Consider the following 24889-nt stretch of genomic DNA (forward strand, 5'->3'; position numbering starts at 1 on the left):
CCCGCTTCTCTATAATTTATATATTAATGATCTTCCTAATATTGAAAATATTCTCACTGCATGCTATGCCGATGACACGGCACTTTTATGTCACTCACTTAATCCATATCATGCAAGAAATAAACTACAGAATGCCATTAATTACATTTCACCCTGGTTAAAGGATGGAAAATTAAAATTAACCCCGAAAAATCAAAAGTGATTTACTTTAAAAAGGGAAATATCCGTCAAGACTTAGAAGAAATTACAATGGACGGACAAATCGTGTCACGTGACCACCAAGTAAAATATCTAGGTGTTTATCTCGACCAGAAGTTAACTTTCAAATTTCATGTTAATTATACCAGAGACAAAGCATAATGTGCCTTAATGAGCATATAGCCTCTGATGTGCAAATATTCGAAGTTAAATATCAACGCTAAAAGAACACTTTATCTACAGGCAATCCGACCCATAATTCTATATGCCGCTCCGGCGTGGGAAGCTATTGCACGTTCAAATCGAGCAAGGCTTCAAAGTTTTCAGAGTAAAACTCTCAGATTCCTCTCGAACTCTCCGTGGTTCGTTAGGAACACTGTCATCCATAATTCTTTAAAGATTTTACCATTAGATGCTGAATTACTAAAGATTACATTCAAATTCTACGAAAAATGTGATTCCTCCACTCACGAAGTTATTAAAAACATAGGGGAGTACGACTATCTAATCGAACAGCCGCATAAACGGCCCAGAACTATACATCATAATGTTAGATGGTAGTTCTTGTATATATTTTATTATTTTCAACTATTTAATCTCGATTTTGTTTCATCTTTATCATCCTTTTCATCTTACTAATGTACGATACTGTGTCAAATATACGATAATGTGTAAAAGATATGCCAAAATTTAGTTGCTATTATAGCTTATCCAGCAAAGACTTCATCTGTGGCCGATGGCCGATATAAGTCGCCACCCCTGATCAACTTCTTCACTACTGAAGACTTTGCACTTTTATTACAAGTGCACAGGACTTTTCCAGTTTATGGAATTTAATGAACTTTTACAGGTCCTTAGGGGATTGATAAACATGTAGTGGTAAAGGCCTTCGGGTCGAACACCACTTAACGAATGATGATCTCCGATCTCCGATCTCCGGTTTTGTTGCGTAGCTTTTTTTCAGCTGTGTTGCCACTATTAAAGTTCCAACCCTAGTATAAATTTACGCATATCTTCGGAAAATTTGAATAAAAATTTCTAGGTTTGCTGGTATGCTTAGAAGTATATCTAAGCTGATGGCAAAAATTGTATAGGGTATGATATAAAACGCTTTTCGAAACGTTTTTGCAAATCATTATTATAAAAAAAAATTAAATAAGTCAGAAAATATCTGCGAATTTTACGTGGATTGAACATAAATTTCGATTGTGAAGAAGCAATCAAGTGTCTAAAAGAGATATTAATAAATAGATACCAAATTCAATTAACACTGAGGTGCAAAAATTTTGAGAGCTTATTTTTTAAAAGCTACTCTTGCGACTTTTACAAAGTTTGGCACTTTGTAAGGTTACCCTTAGTTCAAATAATCAATTATTCAAATTTTTGTTATCTTTCCTGAACTCTTCAACTTCCTTTCGCATTTCCTAGTCAGGATACTAATTTAAAATGAAGTGAGTATTTAAAAGAGTGAATCTTGGAGTTTATTCAGAGCGTGCTTTCACTAGCCAGGGCACTTTTCGTTTCTGACTTTGCTGTTACGCGGAGCTCCTGATACGCCTTTTTGGCCATTTGAATAATTATCACTCCTGGTAGATTGTCGAGCCAACCTAGTTAGCCGTAACTTAAGGTGCTAGTCTAGCACTACTCTTTTGAGACTTGAATTGATTTGTATAACAATGCTTAAGTTCCACCGCAAGTCGTCAATGTTATTGTAAAGCACGAAGTACGTGCCTTTCTGATCTTAGCTCAAAATAATAAAGTTATTTTTACCTTTCTTCTGTGCTGGTATTATTTCACGCCTGTGCAATAAACCGCCAGGTTTATTAGTAGCATCTAGATTAGTTTATGTGGCTAAAGAAAGTAAGATCCTATAACTTTGGCATAATTTGAGTAGAAATGTTGTTGAATAGAATGGAAAAAAATAGGTATATCATTTCAGAAAAAGTTCGATTTTGTTTCAGAATACCAATGCTAGAAAAACGCTATATACAAATTTAATATATATATCCTAAGTCGAGCTTTCAAAACATAAAAAACGTAAGTTAAATTTCGTCAATCAGCCCAATAGAATGGGAAATACAGAATCCCCTTTGTGTCTTTGTGTGTGTGTGTGCAGAGTGTACTTTTATAATCTTTCTTCAATAATTTTTATGAATTTTCATTTTCAGGCAACAGGAAATGTTTTCAGATCCTTGCGTTCAGCTATGCTGTTTTGCATCCGGGAGAAGAAGTTACCTCCACAGCAATGGGCAGCATTTTCATTAGTTGGAGCAGAAGGTTTCTAAACATCTGCAAGCTTAATGTATTAAAAAACAGCTACAGGCTTTGATATTTTATTAATATGTCTTTTAGATTGTTCTTTATAATTTTGAAATGCAAAGTTAAAGGAGTTGTTCCATACTCATATTGGTTGATACAGCTTAATTTTCTCTTTACACAAAGTTAATAAATTTTGAAATATATTTTATACTATGTTTGTGTCATGAATTTATTAAATCTCCTTTTTTGAACATTCTATGTAAGTGAAAACTTTATAAAAAGACCAACCATGATTTTCCTATTACAGATAAACAGGTACAGAAGAGACCACAATTATGGATGATGTTTATTTGTGTTCTCAAAAGTATCGATTTGCTTTAGAAGGTTTTCTAGAAAACGTGGTACCCGCGAATTCTTTCACTGTATATATAAATGCATACCTTTGCCGAAGAATTTTCACACACACACACACACACAAAACAACGATTATCTTTCACTACACAAGAGGAAATCATGCTTGCTTTTTTACTTCCTTGAACGAAGTAAAAAGGAAGTATTGTAATCGCGAAAAGCTTCAGGCAGCATATTTCAACGAAAATATCCACTTTGACCGCTTTCGAATGCAATTTAACGATGTTTTTGCGTGATATGTGTACGTAAGAACAGAACAAAAGACTCCTTTCCTCCAAAAAAAAACTAAAAAACTGCTTTAAAATGAATTCTGAAGAGAATTTTTCGTGGCGTCTGTACGGACGTATGTGCGTACGAACGTACGTACGTATCTCGCACAACTCAAAAACGAGTAGCCTCAGAACGTTGAAATTTTTTATATAGGACTACTATAACATGTAGATGTGCACCTAGTATTTTGGTTTCAATCGGCCGCGCCAAACGTATATAAATATATTTATAAATATATCCACTTTGTCACCCGGCTCAGTGATCTCAGTTACTTTATTCTTATATGTTTGTAAATCGTACATTTTTTTTTCTTTAAAAATGATTGAATTATGTTGTTTATATCTTCCGGTTAAGACTTTTATGCCTTTAGTAAATCTGTATGCAATATTTTTAGAATTATCAACAATTTAAAAGTTGTTTAAGTGCCGCTAAGCCTATTTTGATGGCGGTCATTGCTTGTTTACGTTTGAAACAGCTGAGTAGTGAATTTGTTGCCAATCTAGAGAAACGTAGCTTCGCAACAACAAAGATAAACGCCTTCATTTATTATTGCGATTTAAATCATGCTTAATCCTTTCTGGAATTTTTTCGAGGAAATAAGTGTTTAAGATTTACTTAATTTTTAATAATTACTAATTTAATTTTTAATAATTAGTAATTTAATTTTTAATAATTAGTAATTTTTAGTAGAGATATTTTGAGTTTTTATGTATTTTTGCCTTGTCGCGAAGTGAGAACTGAATTAATTGAATGAGAAATACTCAATCGTCTGTGAAAAACTGTTTCTTTTTTGTTTTGTTTGCTTAATTTCTTTTATACATCGTTCTAGCTTTATTGTATTACTTGAATAGAACATGTGGAAACGATTAGATAATTCTTTAAATGATACAAATTTTGTGCATTATGAGACATAATATGAACGAAATATAGTACTGTTAAGTGAATCTAGCGCCAGAGTGTCGCTATGGTAAACAAATACTAGAGTGAATTTTAAAGAATGCACTTATTCTTTGTGGTTTATGCGCTGTCGGCGAAGTAGATTTAATTCAATCCAATAAGTTTAAATGAAATGCAAGAAAAAATGCGTATAATTTAATATTCCGTACAATTAAGTCATGTGGTGTACACATCAGATTTTTTTCATTTTATGCCACTGTAATCAAAGCTAAGCCGGAAAAAGATTATTCCATAAAATTAGCCGCGCCGAAAATTAGCGACCTTAGAATTAAGAGTTTTGAGTATTAGAAGAACTTGCCTGCTAAATAACCAAATTGCTTGAAACTTGCTAAATAACAAATCAAAAGGAATAAAAAAAACTTCGTTTTTTTTTCAATAAAGAGAATTTTTTTATGGAAAATACAGCGAACGTTGCTAAGACTGCCATTCACAGTACCATATGATTTTGGTAGTCTGTGAAGATAATAATTTTACAAAAGTTATATTTAATAGTAAGTTTGTTTACATTCTCAGAAATACTGGCTACCTTCAAAGATAGTCGCCACAACAGGGTTCGTTTTAATAAAAATAATTACTTTTTATAGAAAATACAGTGAACGCTTACTAAGACAGATCCACAGTACCATGCGATTTTGGTCGCCTATGAAGACAATCGTTTTACAGAAGCTATATTTGATCGTATGTTTGTTTAAGTTCTGAGAAGAACTGGCCACTCTCAAAGATGGTCGCCACAACAGGGTTCGTTTTAATAAAATAGTTATTTTTTTATAGAAAATACAGTGAATGTTTCCTAAGACAGCCATCCACAATACCACATGATTTTGGTCATCTGTGAAGATAATCGTTTTACGGAAATTACGTAGCGTGTTTTTATAGTAAGGGACGTTTTGCTGTATACACTAATGCGTGTCGCGTAGGTGGCAACGAGTGCTTGCGTCGTATCCCGGCATCCCTTGGAAATAACTGTACTCAGTTGCAGCTGTGTAGGTAACCTGGTAAGGTCCGTTTTGTGTATTTAAAATGTTCAAAATTAGCGATTCGCCCGCCCGGTACTAGGTACGGTCAGTGATACGTTCTCTGTCGCCAAGAAACCTGTCTACTGCAGACATTCACTGGCAGATTTGTGAAGTTTACGGAGCTACCGCCAAGAGAGAAGGCAAAGTTAAGTGGGTCAGGGATCACAGATGCTCTGGACGCCCATCTGTGATCACAGACGATATGGTGGCTTCAGCTGAAACGAAAATTCTTAAGAACAGACAGACGCTTTACCATAAGCACTCTCTCAAGCGAATTTCCTCGTATGTCTAGTCTAGGAAGTGAAAACAGCCTTAACTTCTTGGTTATCGGAGCAGGCGACAAGTTTTTATGAAAAAGGTATTCAAAATCTATTTCTAAGGTATGATAACAAACTACGTTGAGAAATAGAGAAACGTATGTAGAAACCGAAATTAAATCTAGTTTTTGAAAATTTTCTTTCTTTTGGCTTTTATTTTCTTACCCCTCACTTATTCCCTCACTTAAAAAACATCCCTCGCATATTTAATAGCATATTTGCTTACGTTCTCAGAAATACTGCCTCTCTTTCAAAGATGGTCGTCACGACAGGGTTCGTTTTAATGGCTTATAGTAAATTTCTGTCTTCGATAATTTTGGATACCATAACTGAGCTTATCAATTAATGGAATTCTTTGTTGAAATTTTTAGATGTTATGTTTTACTCGCTGTAGTTTTTTCCTCAAAATAAGTAATTTCATGGTAGATGGTTATGAATTATTTTAAGGCTTTCGGAAGGAAACAAAACAAAGAAGCTCAGGTAAGAATCAATATTTTTTTCTGACGGATATCAAATAAATATTAATGTTTTTTATATTGTCTAGAAATTATTAACATGCCAACAATAATAAATTAACTGATGCATATTATACTTGACGACTGCGTGATGAATTGAGAAGTCCACCTGTCACGGTTGATCTCTCTTGCGAGTGGAATAATATGACCGTTTCTCAGAAACATATGAAGTTCATGAAGTCCAAATAAATTCAGAAGTTTCGGGTTTCCTCTTTGAACTAGATCGTGAAAGTTAAAAGGTGATTGATCGGCAATAAACGCTAGAAGTTTCGTACATAAATACTGAAAATTAATATTTTGGACTTATTTCATATAAGCATGTTCAACAGCAAAACTAATACTTTTAAAATGGCTATCACTAAAGGAAATAACTAAAAATACTTTTTTTCACATCAGGAAGAAATAAAAACAAAAAATGAAACTATAGTAGTAATTCCTTCACTGATATATGTTTTATTTAGCCATATGCAGGATCTGATTAACATAAAGGACTACAAAGGTTCCAAGTTTCAGGAGCCCGAAACTCATCTCCACCAAATCTTAAGTTCTTGTTTTATGACAAGAAAAGTGAGATGGAGTTCCCTGAAAGAGAACCGTATCTAAAGGCACAAAATTAGCTCTATAAGTGAGCCGAGTTCGACCCGAATTCGATCCTTGGCGAACGGAATGGCTGCACGGCTGGTTTTCGTGGTTTTTCCGAAGTGTAACGAGCATCCCTTCCCTTGGCAGAAAGCCCTCGTGTGCTTTACCTTATTCAAACAATCTAACTTAACCTAGGGCTTAGTCTGACTGTCTATACAAAATTTAGCTGCAAATTTCTTCAAACTGTACGATAGCTCTACGATAGTATTGTGGAAAATTAGAATATTTCAATTACATTAATTTCGTATTAAAATTTGCATTATGTAATAGCATTACGTATACTATTATTTATAATAACCCTTAGTTTTTTCATTTAAATAAAAAATGATAACTTTTTAGATACGCTTATTGAACTTCAGATTTTACTTCATTTTAAATAATGAAATTCAAATTTTTTTATATATTTAAAGGTGTAAAAACATTGTGGAAAATACAGTCAAACACAATGTAGTACAGTGCTAGGGAGAGTAGGGCTAATACTATTGTCTCGAGTACAGTACATAAGAGAGGATAGGAAGTTAAAATGCAGCTTTAAATAAAATTGCATAACATGACTGTGAAGGTGATAAACAAGTATTGGAGATTTACTTCACGTGTTAAATTCTGTTCACTCAGTTCACTGCTTCAGAAATTCTCAATATACCAGCTTTTAGAATTTCACAATGCCTAGAATCCTATAAAGATCTCAAAATTGTTAAATGAAAGCAGTAACTTATTCAGGAAGATTTTATGATATAAAAGACTACAAGTAGGGAAAACTACGACCTCAGCGTCGGGAAATAACTTCACGTGATTTCTGTAGATGATTCATTAGAAAAAATTATTATCCTTGATGCACTATATTAATTTTATTTATGTCTACAAAAATACTGGTTCATCTTTAGAAGCGCTGGTCAATGTGGAGGGGTCTCCAAGCGACGTTTTATTGTATTTACAGTTTAAAGTGCATTAAACTAAACTTGAATCGACATGCAATTACGATTAATCAATATGAAATTTATAATAAGTACTTAAATTCATACTATGTACAATAGCTACATTCTTTATTTCTTAAAGATTAAAGAAAATTGCTCTTTAGTCCAGCAAATATTTTATTTAGAATTCAGTTCTAAATTATTGATAAATGAACAGGGTAATGATTTTTTGTATCACATATCATTACCCTCTAAATAATGGATTATAAAAATGAATATATATATTACGGTAATTCTGTAGATAACGATAAATTCTTTATAGAAACAAGAAGCTATCTCTTTCTTTCGTTTTATAGGAAGGTTTATATCACATAAAACAATATTGTATGTATAAAATATTATTCCATAAAATTTCTACAGAAATAGAAAATACCTTGAGGTATTTATAATATCTTGAGATCAGAGATAAAAATGAACTTCAGCTGTGTTTAAGAAGTTAACAAGATACATAAAATATTTTTGTTAATAAATGTTGTTAATAAAAATGAAACTAAATGGGATGTTAGGATATGATAATTCCCTCCTATAAGGAAAATTCAGGATAATGAAACAAAGCAGTTCTGATCGGAAAACGTTGTTGCAAATCTGATGTTGTGCACAAAGGCAGTCAAATCTGCCTCACTGAAGACGGTTTATAATTACCAAAATTATTTGTTAAAATATTCAGTTTATATTTAACAGCCGGACTGAAATAAAACTTCAATTATATTTCCCGTTGAAAATAAAGATTTCCTATCAAACTGTCTTGCTCACTCAACAGGTTACATTATTTGAAATGGAACTGTGATTAAAGCCAAACAAAACACTTCTTAAAATAGGATTAAAAATAATATTTAATGGAGTACTAAAAAAGAAGTTTTAAAATTTCGAAATATATATAATAGCATGAATGTAGAAGTAAAAGAATGTTTCATCTTAAATGTTCAGGTACATGCAGTTCTGCGGACTAATTTTTCCTGTTATTTGCGTTTCCTGTAAACTATCATTTAGATAGTAATAGCATTATTACACACAAACGGATGAAGTACGAAATCAAGGCCTTTTATCAGTGCCTTTAATGAAGAATAATTCTCTTTCCGCTTTACCGGTTACAGTTACAAAAACAAATATGCAAACAAATAATGAAGATTCTTTCTCCATTTTGCCTTCTCACAAACATGAAAAGTTACCAAAATAAATCTCACCTTTACCAAAAACAGAAGATGGCCAACATAATTAATCGAGCGTCATATAAAATAAATAACAAGCTCATTGATGCTGAATTAAGAAGGGAAATTCAGTCACGAACTGACCACCAAATTCTAAAATTTCTTACGCAGCAGAGCTTCATCAACGAAGCGAACACGATGTTAGTTTATACAACAGATCTATAGGCTAGTGAGCATTCGTTCATGTTGAGGAAGTTCTTTCTGACCTTGTAAATTGCTAGTTCAACTTACAGAAGAGCATCTACCAGCCAGTCTTTCAGGAGGTGAGTGTATTGTCAAGAAAGATTTTTTCCTTAAGTGAGGATATTCTCAAATATTATTTCCAAATAAACAATATGAAAGATTGCTATAACTTAATGACGTAATAAAATCATGTAACTTTATGATTAACGAAACTTTATGAGAATATTGATAACGTAATTTTAGCGTTTGAAAAGGTATAAATTACTTGTGTGAAAATTCTTTCGTATGTACCAATATTATAAATTAAAGAATGTTTTGTATTAGTATGTCCCTATAGAATGTCACTAAATAGCACTTAACGGGAAAAAAATAAACATAGAATAATTATAATTTATTTATTAACTCCTCAAGGCAAACTGAAAATGATATCAAATATCCCAAACTTTTAAATTAAATATAGCAATACATTTTTGTCGAACGGGAGTCAAAACTTTTTTATGTTGTATATGAGTGTTATAAAAATTTCCTAAGTTTAGGGACCAGGAGAATACATAAAATGTTACATTTTATAATTTTTTTATTAAATTGGTGTTTTTAAATTTAATAATGCCAAAAAAGAAAAATCAACTTTCACGTAACTAATGGAAAATATAATGCTCTGCTGATAGATATGGCGATGGGACACTTGATTACATTGAATTAATTAGTCTTACATTAAACGAGTTTCATACTTACCCAACTGTTATCAGTTCTTGAGGTTTTAGTAAAAGTTTCTTGAGCTTAGTTTCTTGAGGTTTTAGTTATTATTACGACGTTTTTGGCAATGAGAAATAATTGATTTAATTTTTATTTTTTCAAGTATTATAGCTTTGATTTTTATTTTAAGTATCATAAATTATGTTTCATTCTCCTTCTTTTTCTGCTGCTTTTCTTGTTAAGCTTTTATTATCATGTTTGCATTTTCGTTATCACATTTTGTACAAGCAGCTCTTATCCGGAGATAATGAACACTATAAAAATTTTGAAGGCATATTAATTATGACATCTGATATACTCATTTTTACTAGATGGTAGACCACGTTGTTTCTCACTGTATAGTAAAGCCCAGTTCTAACATCACACGCTATCATATATTGATATTTTCAGTGGTGAACTGAGATTACCGTAATTGACGACCTGCTTTTCCTCCTATCCGCAGGATTTAACATACAGAGTAACACCTGTAGTAGTACTGTGTATTATTAATATTTACACAAAAGTGTATTTTAAAATATATAGAATTTACGCACTATCTATGTGTATCAATACTTAACTTTTTTATATATTGTAACTTAGCGTAAGTTTCTACTTATCTCAGTGTATTGTATCCACGTGTATGTTACAGTAGTGTAATAGAATAATTGTATTATCTTACCTATGTGTATTTTTGTGTACATGGTACTTATGTATTAGTGTCAATGTATACTAGTGTGTCGCATTTGTGCGCACTGGTGTATTGTGTCTATCTTTTAGTGTATAGTATATTAGTGAATTATTGTATAGTATACTGGTGTATAGTATATTAGTGTATAGAATACTGGTGTATAGCGTATTAGTGTGTCACAATTATGTGTATTGGTGTATTGTGTCTATCTTTGAGTTTACAGTATCTTAGTGTGTTGCATTATGTACATTGACGCATTGTGCGATTACACGATCAGGTCTATTTGTAAACTACTATATTTATGTCTACTTAAAGTTTCAGCTACAGATAGTTGCAGGGTCCGGACAGCACCCGAGTAGTCATTGTAAGCCGTCCGGGTGTCCGGCCCTGCTGTCACCTGTCACCTGTCCACAGGATTTGATACAGTGTAGGTACTGAGGTTGATTTTTCAGCAGATGTTCATTCTATTCTATTTCCAGATTTTCTTTACTCATTTTATGAGCTGCTATTAGTTTACAGTTGCTTTTGTTTGGTAAATATTCGGAGCCATAAGGCTGGTATCTTGATGCATGTGGTTGAAGAAATCTTCAGAAAAGCACTATTCAATTAAATATTATATCACTAAAGTGTTATAAAAACTATTCTTTACCGAAGTTTTTTTTTTTCTGAGAGTATAAGAGGTCTTATTTCATGACTGCTGTTTATTTCAGAGGCTATGCTCAATTTGTCCGGTTGTCTGGTATCACTTATCGCATACATCAACGTCATCTTCACAGTTGCCTCTGACATCGTCCAAAAAGATGATACAACTGGCACTATCCAACAACAATCGATGTCAAATTTCACAAATTTAATGGAAGAATCCAAACTACGAACTACTTGGATTTTTCTAGACAAACCTCCAGAAGAAGCCTTAAACGAAGAAAAACTTGCCAGGATGGCAAATTGGGTATCCCAAGTCACAGCTCTACCTCCAACAGTGAAGCAGTCTAATAATAAAAGACGGGAAACTGGCATGTGGCCGCAAGCTAGCACCAAGCGGCAAGAAACAGGCAACTATCAACATGGAGTTGATGATGAAATGAAAGAACCAGCTGGATCTAAGAAACCTCCAGGTTGTGCTCAGTATGGTCGTTATTACTGTAGTTATAAGGAAGATTATCCAATGTAAGTAAATTTCTCTTCAGTAGGATAAGTACTAGTTTAGCTCTTTACCACATAAAAGGTTTACTATTAAGATTATTAATAACAAGTTATTTCTTGCTGTGAAATATAACGCTGTTAAGTAAAACAGGAGTTATGTAAATTTCATTAGCATTCAAAGCTTTCATTCTTTTAAAATTATCTGCAACATTTTCAAAATAGTTTTCTGTATCTAAATAATGATACAGCTTTCCAAGAATGTTTTTATATCAACGATTAGCTTATGCATCGAAACGCCATAAGGAAAGAAGCAGAACGTCGCTTATCTGTCTGTCAGTCTAAGGTCTTTATTGTGACGGATGAGAAAATATTTGTATATTAGAAACTCCTTCTACCACCACCTGATACAGGTAGTCAATCGTGAAGATTTATTTTTAGAATAGTATATTGCGTAGTGCAGATTAAAAAAAATCTGAAGATAAGTATTCAAAACTAGTCACACTGTCTTCTCAGTTTGCTTACAGTTTAAAGAACAGCCAAAATGTAGTATTCAAAATAAATTCAAAACTGTATCTAGTCATAGCACAAAAAATATCCATGTTCCTTTTAATTTCATAAATTTCTTTAATTTTCAATTGAATGTAAGATAAGATGCGATACCGTTTATTTTACCTTTTGCAACAAACAGAAATGGCGTATGTATAGAGGTATAAGTGGGTGGGATACAAAAAGTTCACCATTTGTCGCACAAGAATAATCCCACCGCACTAATTGTATAGTTCAGCCCCAATTTTGAAAGAGAAACCCCCCGATGGGGGGCTGTCCAAAGGTCTCCCACATCTCTTCCTCTACCATCAACCTCACGAGAAGACTTTCGGCTAGCATCGTATTTTGACTGTCTCTATTCCGCATACACAATATACGCTTTCAGACATTCATGCCTTCACCTGAATTCGGACCCGGGCCCATCAATATGGCAGTGTGTATTAAATGTGAAGTACGCAGTCATATATAAAAAGAAAATTCTTTGTTATTTCAAGTATTGTATAATTAAAACAATAGTATGTAGATTATTAGCGGCAGAGCGATGAAGTTTCTGAATATTGGTAGTTTGACAGGGGTTCAAATCCCGGCGAACCAGCTATATGGATGGGCGATGTCGCGGTTTTCCTCCATCAGTGGATACGAGCAAGCTCTCCTTAGAAAATCTTCCATGAAAGCATGCCTTCCTTTAGGCAGATAGTCTGCGCGTGCTTTGCGATAACCAAACAAGCCAAACAAAAGTAAGGATATAGATTAAATTCTTATTTGAATTACATGCATTTCGATGTTATTAAACTTTCATGGTAATTTTTAATAGAAAATGTTTTCGGTATCATTTGAAAATACAATTGTGTATTCATAAAATACAGTACCTTAGCCTCTTATTTTAAAAAGACAACCCAATAGTTATATTTTATTGCAGAATATGACTTATTATAAATTACTTTTTCTCCAGTTTGCTATTTATTTACTTATTTATATATTTTTAAAGTAGATTCTTTTTGCCCATCAGAGGATCTTAGAGACTGACGGATAATAGAAACTTGCTGATGGATAATTGAATGTTTCCACTGTATTATGTGTTACAATTTCTTACTGACGCCCTGATTGCTAATGCTTGGTTATTTTTAATATATGTTTTTTATTGGTCAGTGGTCAAAAGATGTAAGAAATCCGAGGATTATAATATTGCATTTTATAATAGTTATTTTGATACTAAGTGGGATATTTTTTGCATAGAAACATTTTTCTGATATAGTAATGTCTTTACAAGATTCAATATTTTAATCTGTAATTTAATAGCAAAAGAGTATGGCCAAGAATATTATTTATAAAGTTAACGGAAAAAACTCTTATAGATGTATATCCATTACACGATTAAAAAATAGTATAAAAGGAAACTTTCCACAACGTTGAAAGCATTAACATTATTTAATTTCGCTAACATGATTTAAAAATAACTGAAAATAATTCTTAAATCCTCCTAAATGATCTAAGTTAAAAATATTTTTATTTAAGGGGTATCAGCAACCCCTATACCGACAACGTTAAATTGCCCAATTTCGATATACCTTTTCTCAGCATCTATTGTAGATACACGCTTAAATTTTTTTTGCGTAATCAATGTATACCTATCTGATTTTACTGAAATGAGCTTTTGAAACATTTTGAATTTTAGAGTAATTTACAGAATATTTTGTTAGGCATAGTAAAATTTAGCTTTTTTCTCACACAAAGAATTAAAAAATTTTTTTTTCCTTAGTTTATCACAAAAAGCTCATTTCAGTAAATATTAGGATATCTAATAAATAAGCCATAAAAATTTTACATACCTGTGAGCAGTAGTTCTAGAGAAAAAGTACATCGAGTATAAAACAAAAATCACGTATGGAGAAAAACGCGTTTTTATATAAAAATCCCCGTTTATCAAAGCATTCGATGATAAATTAAAACTAGATTTTTTACAGTTCTAGTTTTCATAGAGATTAAAGAATGGTGTTTTTAGAAAGATAAAAAAATAGAGAATTTAAAAATGCAAAAATCCGAAATCAAATTTTTTTTAAGCTTTTTGGATTCCAACACCCCTTAAGAACTTGAAGATTTTAAAACTACTATAAATTCCTTAAGAACTGGAAAAAGCTCAGCCATAACTTTACTTTAAAGTAAATTTCAAGAGACAAAAGACGCATTTTTCTGAGGTTAAATAAGACCTCTTTCCTCAGCTGAAGAAGCTGCTGGAGCTTATCATATACGTTTCCATTTAATCTTCATAACAAGAGTTTTGAAAATTTATGCACCTTGCACTGATTCTTGCTGCTAATTATTTGCATCTTTAACATCATTGCATATGTGTATACAATTTGCTTCATAAAGATTGCACATATAAGTAATTTTGAATTCTTGACTGAATTATACTTTCTAATTTAATAAGTGTATCAAATTAGTTAGACCTTCAGACTATGGAAATTTTTGGCATATGGAACTTCTCCGTAGGAAAACTGTGCCATGTTACAAGATTCCTTAATCGTGGTTCTAGCCTTTTTACTTCCTTGTACGATGTAAAAAGAAAGTATTGTGATCGCGAAAAGTTTCAGGCAGCATATTTCAACGAAAATATCCATTTTGACCGCTTTCGAATGCAATTTAACGATGTTTTTGCGTGATATCTGTACGTAAGGACAGAATAAAAAACTCTTTTCCTCAAAATATATATATATATATATATATATAAAACTGCTTTAAAATGAATTCTGAAGAGAATTTTTCGTTTGCGTCTGTACGAACGTATGTACGTACGTATCTCGCATTACTCAAAAACGAGTAGCCTCAGACGTTGAAATTTTGTATATAGGACTACTATAACATGTAGATGTGCACCTCGTATTTTGGTTGCAATCGGCCGGGCCAAACGTATATAAATATATTTATAAATATATCCACTCTGTTACCCGGCTCAGTGATCTCAGTTTCTTTACTCTTATATGTTTGTAAATTGTACATTTTTTTATTTAAAAATGATTGAAATATGTTGTTTTTATCTTCCGGTTAAGGATTTTATGCCTTTAGTAAATCTGTGTGCAATATTTTTAGAATTATCAGCAATTTTAAAGCTGTTTAATTGCCGCTAAGCCTTTTTTAATGGCGGCCATTGATGTTTACATTTGAAACAGGAGACTAGTGGATTTGTTGCCAATCTAGAGAAACGTAGCTTCGCAACAACAAAGATAACGCCTTCATTTATTATTGCGAATTAAATCATGCTTAATCCTTTCTGGAATTTTTTCAAGGCAATAAGTGTTTAAGATTTACTTAATTTTTAATAATTAGTAATTTAATTTTTAATAATTAGTAATTTTTAATACAGATATTTTGAGGTTTTATGTATTTTGCCTTGTCGCGAAGTGAGAACTGAATGAATTGAATGAGAAATACTCAATCATCTGTGAAAAACTGTTTCTTTTTTGTTTTGTTTGCTTAATTTCTTTTGTACATTGTTCTAACTTTATTATAGTATTTGAATAGAACATGGAGCAACGACTAGATAATTCTTTAAATGACATAAATTTTGTGCATTCTGAGTTATAATATGAACGAAATATAATACTGTTAAGTGAACCTAGCGCCAGAGTGTTAAACAAATTAATCAACGCCAGAGTTAATTTTAAAGAACGCATTTATTCTATTGTGGTTTATGCGCTGTCGGCGAAGTAGATTTAATTAAATCCAATAAGTTTAAAAGAAATGCAAGAAAAAACCCGTATAATTTAATATTCCGTACAAGGAAGTCATGTGGTGTACACATCAGATTTTTTTGTTCTGTGGTGAGAATGAATTAAGCCAATTCTACATATTACTGTTGGGATTGTTTTCAAAACTATTTTTAGTAGAAAAAGGAACACCTTTGCAGCAGATGTGTATAAAAATAAAATGTTCATGGATTATAAATAACATATATCATGAAGTTAAATTATCATAATCCAATGGGCTGCTTTATTTAAATTAAGATTTGGATCTGCTGGTCTATTATCAATGTTTTAGAAGATTAGTTTTTCAATATTTTTGAAAGACTCTGAATAAATGTATTGATTTTTCTCTCATTAAAAAAAGTTAATTTTTCTCCTTTTCAATACATAGGCTGTAAAGAGTCATTAGGTTAACTGGAAGCAGAAAAGATGAAAAATATGCAACCGCCTTCGCCGGGAATCGAACCACGGACCTCTGGAATACGGGCCCAGCGTGCTACCGGTTACACCACGAAGGCACGGTAGGGAAGTGGGAGAAATACCTTATAAGACATCAAAATGAATAATGTTAGTGGTCTCAAACTGGCCGCTGGATTCAGCCACAGAAGCATTTTTACACGGCCCACGAATACATGTCCAGTAAATTAATTAGCACTTTATGACAAGAAGTTGAAGAAAAATATTAAGATTTATTTTTAATTACAGTTTCATTACATTAATTTCATTACAATTCAAAACGAACGTGAGTAACGCTCCAGATAATCCACAAATGGAGCTAATTAACTTAAACTGTGATATAAATTATTTTCAAAATTTGAAGGTATAGATTTTGACCCATTTTTGTACTTGTCGAAGAACAACTACTCTCATATACTAAATTTTGCAATAATAATAATTCCTTTGTTTGGGAATATATTTAGATGCGAGCAGTATTTTGCGCAGATGAAAATTAATCGAGCCTAAGAAAAGAACGAGATTGATTGAAGAGCATCTATAATTCATGAAGAAGATAGGTCCAGCAGTTTTTCTCCAAAGTTACAAACTTTATAAGAACTGAAATCCCATGATGTATTGTGGATGAAAGTTGCAAGAAATGAAAAAAATTTATGATTACTTATAAACAAATATATGCATGTCTCTGCTTTCGTCAAAGAACAATTCAATAAACAAAAGAGGGAAAGTAGGTTGTTATTATTCATTACCAAGTTTTGCCGCACTTGAACGTTTTCCATCATTCTTTTATTTTTAGTTTATTTAATGAAATTATTTATTTAATGGCAAGTTCAATATATTGAAATTATTTAAAATAAATGTCAGCATGAAAGTTTAATATTTAACTGTCAATACATTTGAATTACAAAAGTTAACGAACGGAAATTTCTTACAGATATCAACTTTTAGATTTTAGACAAACATATATATAAATGCGAATTTTTCCATTTGCATCATTCATTATTTTTACTCCTTATGTATATTATTTTAAAAAGTCGCTAAATAAAACTAAAAATTTAACTAAAAGAATTTTTTCTTGTTGAGAAAAAGATAAAACCTCCTTTCGATCACGCATTCGGCTCGCATGCAGTTTGAGTGTGAGATCCACTGGTCTGTTTGTTTCGGGGATGATATTTTTAATTTCCTTCTTTGTTTCTCTTTCTTTTTTTGTAAATGGATAAAAGCATGGAGCAATATTACTTTTCGGGTTTTGTAATAGTATGGGCAAGAATTCATTCAGTATAATACATAAGAACTTTATTACTTTTTATAGAGATGTTGTTAGCCAAGTGATCAAGTATATGAAATGGCCTTTAGAGAAACTTTTCCGGGATTTAAAGCAACAAAGATTGCCTAGAATTGCAGAAAATGCTGATGGAGCTCTCGTGTGTGACTCTATTACCCGCATGATACGACCAGGATGGGCCAAGAACAATAATGGAAGATGGGTTGTCATTATTAATACAGAACAGTATGCCCAATTTGTAACAGAAGTTATTTGTAGGTATGTTTTTCGATTCATTAATATAAATTTTTACGTTTTAAGATAATTAATTTCTGATAAATCAATGATAGGTTATGTCAGGCGTGTTCGTGTGTGTGGTTTGTAAATGATTATAACAATAAAAACTATAAAATGGCTGCTCTGAACGCAGTCGAGAGATACCACATTAGGGGTATAAATTATGAAATGTAGTTAATAAAAACAGCATTTTAAACTGTTTAAATTATAATTAGGGTAAGGTCAATGCTTCAGTACAGTATGATAAGATTTAAGGAATAGAAAATCTTAGCCAGGAAGCGGAATTTTAATATATTTTCTGGATAAACTATAAAGAAACAACTGGATTATGTATATCATCAATAACATAAAGTATGTATAATGAAGTTATAAACTATTATATGCTAATATTTTAGTAGATAAGTCACTATAAGGTAATAGACAGTTGGATAGAAGTCTCAAGAAAAAGTCTATAACTAGGATCTATAAAAAGAAAATTCGTTTTTATTTACTTCAGATATGAAAACTTAACGAGGTATCCTGTTACACATGGGCTTCGGGAATGAAATCGATTTAATGAAATTTCTGTTGAGTATTTATTTTTTCAAATGAATTGAAAATGCGTTTATTTAATTCAGTCGCTCAAAAAGCTCTCGGGCAAAATTAATAATTTTCAAACATATATCTTTAACAGGAAGATAGACATCATGCCGATACTCAATTTCTGTCCATACTTTGCAAGACCATCTAGTGCAACGATAATTATTCCTTGTGCCACTCTGTTGTTGCAGTAGTTAAGATCATCGATTGTTTCAATATAAATCCTGTTTTTGAGAAGGCCCTTCAGAAAGAAGTCAAAATGAACTAATACTAAGACTTTCCACGGACCGTGGGTTAGGTTCATTTCAGGCAATCAACCATCCTGAAGATATCCAATCTAATTTCTTTAGCACATGATTCGTAAAGCTGAACATCCTCTATTTTGTTGAAAGAGGATCTGAAATTCAGAGTCTCCCATTTTCATTTGCTCTGTTTGAGAGAGCGAAAGGTTTTGCAAGAGCATACGCTGTCAGAGCACACTCAATCTCATTGGCATTCCCTGCGGAAGCTGACCAAAATGTACTCGTATGAAGTGAAAGAATCCATGATGATAACTTGGTTAATTAACACGTAACCCGTAAAAATTACACGTTTAAATGACTAATGTTCATAAATGTTTTTCAGCAGCTCACTAAACTATGTAGTTTTATATGGAATAGTTTATTTTTATAGTTTTCATAAGTTGCAACATCAAATCTTTGAAAATAGGTATTTTACATTTTATATATTAGAGCTGTATTTTCTTTCAGGTACGACAATTCCTACTGCAACTTCGTTCCACCATGTTATCAGGCAACCTGTCAACAAAGATACAATACTCAGACCCTTTTAGCAATCGATCCCTATAATCCTCACAAAGGTCCCTTTCTGTCCAAATTTCTTTTCCCATCATGCTGCGTTTGCTATGTTCCGAAAGTGAAGTTCGACAAAGCCAGTGACGATTATCGATAAAAGATATTCAGGTTATTTCTCTCTTTTCTTGTAGGACAATGGGATTGAGGATATTAAAATAAAGCAAATTTCTAAGCTTTGCAAAGTATTTTTGACTTGAAAAGAACTGTAAATTTATTTCATTCTGTGTTGCATTAAAAAAAAAACTAATATTTAAATTGTACTTAAAATAAACGAACTATGTTTGTTGGGTAAAGTATTTTGTATTATCTATGCCAAATAAATATACAACTCTCTCTAAGCATTCGTTAATTTATTTTGTTTCCTTAAACGAAAAAAAAAATAATAATCAGGATGTTGATTCAAAATCTCTTGTTAATGAAATGCTTGTGTGGGGAAAGACAAAAATTATACTAATGTTCGCAGAGTAAATACAGGAAAATATTCGAGAAAACTAAAAATTATTGAAAATATGAAAAAAATAGCTATTTATAAATACATTTTAAAGCATACTCAGTTTTTATTTTGCATTAAAATTAACAAAATGCAGCGTAAATAAAGTTAATTTTAACCATATAATTCAATTTTAATTATTTAAGTAAGCGAGCAAACACAATTTATAAAAAATACTTAAAGAATGGAAAAATTACATAGTATTTTATTATATAAATACTTGTTATAAGATCTACATATTCATGGAAAAATGATAGATGTAGAAAGTATTTCTTAGATACTGCCAAAAAGTGAAATAATTTTCACAAACAGAAAAATTAATCATTTCAATTATTTTGAATTACATACAATTGCTGTCTTTCCCTGAGTATTTTTAGCTTGTCAGCCACAATCAATGCAGTAGCAAATAATATATATTTTTAACGCGTCAAATAAAAGTATCACCATTTCCAGCAAAGCACCATAAGTGAATAACCTCGGAAATAAAAATGAGATACTTGTTAGAAGATTTACATGTTCATGGAACATATTCACAAAATTGGGAACCGTTTCGAGAAATCTATACAGCGAGCAAAGAGGATCAATCCATCATTCATTAACAATGACTTTTTGTTTATTTAGTCATCAACGTCTTTTCTCAAGAACGACGCAATAACCAGCCATTAATTAGCCCTAGTTACTAATTTAAACTGCTGCTATAGAACAATTTCAAAATTAACCAATTTGATCTTGAATCAAGATTGTAATTCTAGTTATCTTGAAGAGTGTAAATGATATAACTTCACTGAATTAACTGCAAAAGAAATTAACCCAAAATAACAAGCGACGAAAAGAAAGTTCTTATTCCGATGTTAAAGAAAAATTGATGCAGAGTACCAGTACGCCAGCGAAAGCAAATTTGCAAATAGTGAGTATAATTTAAGGCAGAAAGCTCAAGAAATAGTTAAAGAATTTTAGCTTTGGAAATGTTATTACTTACTTCTTGGGAATGGACTAACTCCTTTGGAAAGAGACGTCATTGCGCAAACGGTTATGTGTAAGGAAAAAGAAAAAGGTTAAAAATATTTGAAATTGCAGAAAACTATAAAAATGGAAAATTGAGTTTATTAAAAATTATTCTACTTGCGGTATCTTGAATACCGAACGAAATTAGTCTCTTGTACTCTCTGCACAGGGGAAAAAAGGGGGGGAAGGATAGTTCTATGTATCTCGTTTCACTGGGCCGATTGACGAAACTATCTTGCGTTTTCCATTTCTCGAAAACGCGATTTACGATACATATTTAATTCATTTTCAGCATTTTTCAAATATAGGTATTTTGCCACAAAAGTCAGTGACAATTTGATAAAAATCACTCAAGTAGTTTTTAAAAAATTAGCTCTCAAAATATTAGCTCCTCGGTTTTAATTGAATTTGGTATTATATTTATAAATAACTCCTTTTTATTGAACTTACATGATTCCTTCTTTCACAAGTCGAAATTTTGGTAATGTCCAAATAAAATTCGCAGATATTTTCTATTTATTTTTTAACTTTTTATTTTTTAGTAATTTTTATAAATTTTTTAAAAATATTTTTGAATCATAAGTTGTAAAATTGGTACCATTACCTATAAGTAGATGTATTTCTAGGCATAACTGCAAAAAATAAAGAGTTTTTTATTCAAATTTTCCCAAGATATACGCGAATTTACATCTAAATAGCGCGTTTTGAAATTTGGCCTATTTGTTTTATTTGTTTTAAAGGTGCTATACGCATTTTGTTACAAATTATCTGAAAGAATGAACGATGAACCTTTTTTTTGACCTCTCGTGCACAGTGAAAAAAGTGAAAAGAGAATAGGTTACTATAAATTACGAATTTTGCCAAATGTATTAATTGTTCTTGGCGCAAAGTCGCGCTTTCGAGACATGAAAAACGCAAGATAAATTTCGTCAATCGGCCCAATAAAACAGAAAATATAGGACTCTTTTTTTTTTTTTTTTTTTTTTGTTTTTTGTGCGTGTGTATACAAGGTTTACATTTCATGGTAAAAGAAAACAGTTTGCTTTTGAAATGAGAAATATTGGGGCAACCAAAAAGATAATTCTGGGCAGCATTTCTTTAAGCTATTAAATCTAATAAATTTGATTAATTATGTAAGATCAACAATTATTATGATAACTAAATTTGTAAAACATTGTAGGGCATTTGATTCAAACCATAAGATTAAAAAAAAAGTTTCTTAAGCAGTTTTAATAATCTCTCTTTGCTGTGTAGCTCCTTGCTATGTAGACTCAATTCCGAGTCTCTCATAAACTGATCGTCTGAATCAAGGTGAATTCCAGGCATGTAAATGTTTCATCAAAAGAGGCAAATCCGTGATACCAAATGGAGAATTTTCATTTAAACATTACGCCGTCAATAAATTAAGACAGAGCTGTAGAAGAATATTTCAGTAATTCTCAATTAAATTGCTTCAAAATATCACATATCATGTAAGTAGTATACAGGTAACGGAAACGAACTGTTTTGATGCATGATTGTGCATCACAATAGCCCGTTTGTTCAACTTTGTGACGTGGCCAGAAGATGTATCTAGCTTATCTAAAGTAATTTTTTAAAAATATTTGGCGCCCTCTTAAGCTTAGTACCATGGATTATATAATTCACCTATTTTATATCTCCTAATTCAGGACTGGTTATTTACCTCCAGAACAAACAATCAAACGAAATGGCCCTACAATTCTCAGTTCTCGATCGTAATATAACTAATTTAAAGCTATATTTTCTTCGTTCGTCGTTTCAGTTCTTCGATGCAAACAACAGAACTTTCCTGTTTCCAATTTGTCTCATGAGCATCAGTTCTTTACATTGTTCTTTACAGTTGACCACTGTAATATAACATTATTCTGAGTTTCAGCATCACTATATACCATTACACATAGCGAAAAATATAAAAACTAGTTTTTTCCCGAAAAGAAGTTTTGATTTAATGAATTCAAAATAAAAATATCATATCAAGTCAGGTTTGGTATATAATTTTACTTTTAGCAAAGCACAAGGTGCAGTTGAATACGATGTAATAAGACTACTTGTAGCATAGAAATTGAACTAACTAACAATGCGGCATATATCTTCTTCGACGAACTGTTACATATGTGCCAGAAAAACAAAAATATGTCGTTAACCAAATATAATAAATATTAATGAAATTCTTAAATGGACAGGTATTATAAATTAAGATTTCGTATGCATCTGCTCTTTTAATATTTTAATCTTCTATATTTTCGTCCCGAGAATGGCATATTTGTGGGCCTGGAATATCTGTGCGCCTGCAATTTTGGAAATTCGAAAAATAGTTCTAGATTGCCAAGTATATGTATATATATATAATGTTGTATGAACTTAAATCCATTTAGTGCGAATACAAGTTATTATTACTTGCGCAATTGCTGCAAAGTTAGTTAATAATAATTTATTTCCTAAACAGTATTGATTAATTGATTATATTATCTCCTAAGTTTAATTAAAGTAGAATCCATACTGGTAAGTTATATTTTGAAAGATGCTTTGAAGTAATTTGAAAGCAAAATGTTAATAATGTTTTAACGGGGACTGGAGTTAAATCATCACGAAGAATATTATTTCAATTGTAAAAGGAAAAATTAAAACATGTAATTATTGTCATTGATCGGAAATTAGTTGACTTTTCAAGGGGAACAAACCAACTCCCGTTCAATGAACAATAATTGATAAAAATACGTAAATATGAAAGTGTTTCGTCTTTACTCGAGTTATAAGTTAAAGCCAAACCGGCAATTCTAGTCAGGCCAAAATGATGATTTAACTCCAGTCCGTTGATGATATGATGATTTAACTCCAGTTCGTGATGATTTAACTCCAGTCCCCGTTAAAACATAATTAAAATTTTGCTTTCAAATTACTTCAAAGCATCTTTCAAAATATAACTTACCAGTATGGATTCTACTTTAATTAAACTTAGGAGATAATATAATCAATTAATCTATACTGTTTAGGAAATAAATTATATATATATATATATATATATATATATATATATATATATATATATATATATGAATATTTTAACAACCTGTCTATAGTGTTTAAAAATTTAATTTTTAATCAGCATGTATTATCAGCTAAGCAACCTCATTTACATTTTAATGATTATATACAGTCATTATAATGGTTTATATGCATTAATTAAACTTATCAATTTATTAGTAAATCAAAAAATGTATTAAAAGCAAAAAAGAGGCCAATATTCTCTTCTTTACCAATTTTTGGAAATTCTTTTGGAATATATGTCCAACTGAATAGTGAACTATGAAAGCCATGGGAAAGTAAAATTCAAGCACTTTAATCATCAAGACATCAATCACGAGAAATTTACGGTGCACGCCATGAAAATCGTTTGAAAAGTTCTAATTGAAAAGACATACATATATAGACATACATACATATATATACATATATAATATATAGTGAATTCTCCCATTAGATAAGAGACAAAGCAGTTAAATACAGCAAAGCTGAATACAAGAAAAGTATCAGAGTGTTATCTAATAATTAAGATATCAGATAATCAGAGCTTTCTAACTTTATGGTTAATTAATTTTTTTTTTGGGTTTTTTTTTTTTTTTTTTTTTTTGTTTTTTGTGCGTGTGTATACAAGGTTTACATTTCATGGTAAACGAAAACAGTTTGCTTTTGAAATGAGAAATATTGGGGCAAACAAAAAGATAATTCTGGGCAGCATTTCTTTAAGCTATTAAATCTAATAAATTTGATTAATTATGTAAGATCAACAATTATTATGATAACTAAATTTGTTAAACATTGTAGGGCATTTGATTCAAACCATAAGATTAAAAAAAAGTTTCTTAAGCAGTTTTAATAATCTCTCTTTGCTGTGTAGCTCCTTGCTATGTAGACTCAATTCCGAGTCTCTCATAAACTGATCGTCTGAATCAAGGTGAATTCCAGGCATGTAAATGTTTCATCAAAAGAGGCAAATCCGTGATACCAAATGGAGAATTTTCATTTAAACATTACGCCGTCAATAAATTAAGACAGAGCTGTAGAAGAATATTTCAGTAATTCTCAATTAAATTGCTTCAAAATATCACATATCATGTAAGTAG

The 24889-nt window shown here is 31.3% G+C and overlaps 2 protein-coding genes across 4 annotated transcripts in view; both read left to right on the top strand.

Annotated features, from left to right (window-relative positions):
* The window catches only part of LOC118191352 (tetratricopeptide repeat protein 28-like), a 91293-nt gene extending 88623 nt beyond the window's left edge, over nt 1-2670 (top strand). For all 3 annotated transcript variants that reach the window (XM_085815593.1, XM_085815595.1, XM_085815594.1), the window contains one exon: nt 2367-2670. In XM_085815593.1, coding sequence (XP_085671719.1) covers nt 2367-2483 — 117 coding nt within the window. In that variant the 3' untranslated portion in view covers nt 2484-2670. The remainder of the gene's footprint in view (nt 1-2366) is intronic.
* A 7642-nt stretch (nt 2671-10312) lies between these two features.
* Nucleotides 10313-19423, top strand: LOC118191353 (uncharacterized). Its single transcript, XM_035362153.2, has 3 exons — nt 10313-11540; nt 17568-17798; nt 19145-19423. The coding sequence occupies exons 1-3, from the start codon at nt 11089-11091 to the stop codon at nt 19344-19346; spliced, it is 885 nt and encodes a 294-aa protein (XP_035218044.1). The 5' UTR covers nt 10313-11088; the 3' UTR covers nt 19347-19423.
* Nucleotides 19424-24889: the final 5466 nt, after the last annotated feature.

The sequence above is a fragment of the Stegodyphus dumicola genome, chromosome 4 (genome assembly GCF_044657685.1).
Source record: "Stegodyphus dumicola isolate Sdum_Otavi_A_Nest chromosome 4, ASM4465768v1".
In the NCBI taxonomy this organism is placed as follows: Eukaryota; Metazoa; Arthropoda; class Arachnida; order Araneae; family Eresidae; genus Stegodyphus; species Stegodyphus dumicola.

Bases quoted from the DNA above. Each gene is read 5' to 3' on its own strand.
- LOC118191353 (XM_035362153.2), top strand. From the start codon at position 11,089: ATGCTCAATTTGTCCGGTTGTCTGGTATCACTTATCGCATACATCAAC. The intron at 11,541-17,567 runs GTAAGTAAATTT...TACTTTTTATAG, and splicing joins TATAAGGAAGATTATCCAAT to AGATGTTGTTAGCCAAGTGA. The intron at 17,799-19,144 runs GTATGTTTTTCG...ATTTTCTTTCAG, and splicing joins GTAACAGAAGTTATTTGTAG to GTACGACAATTCCTACTGCA.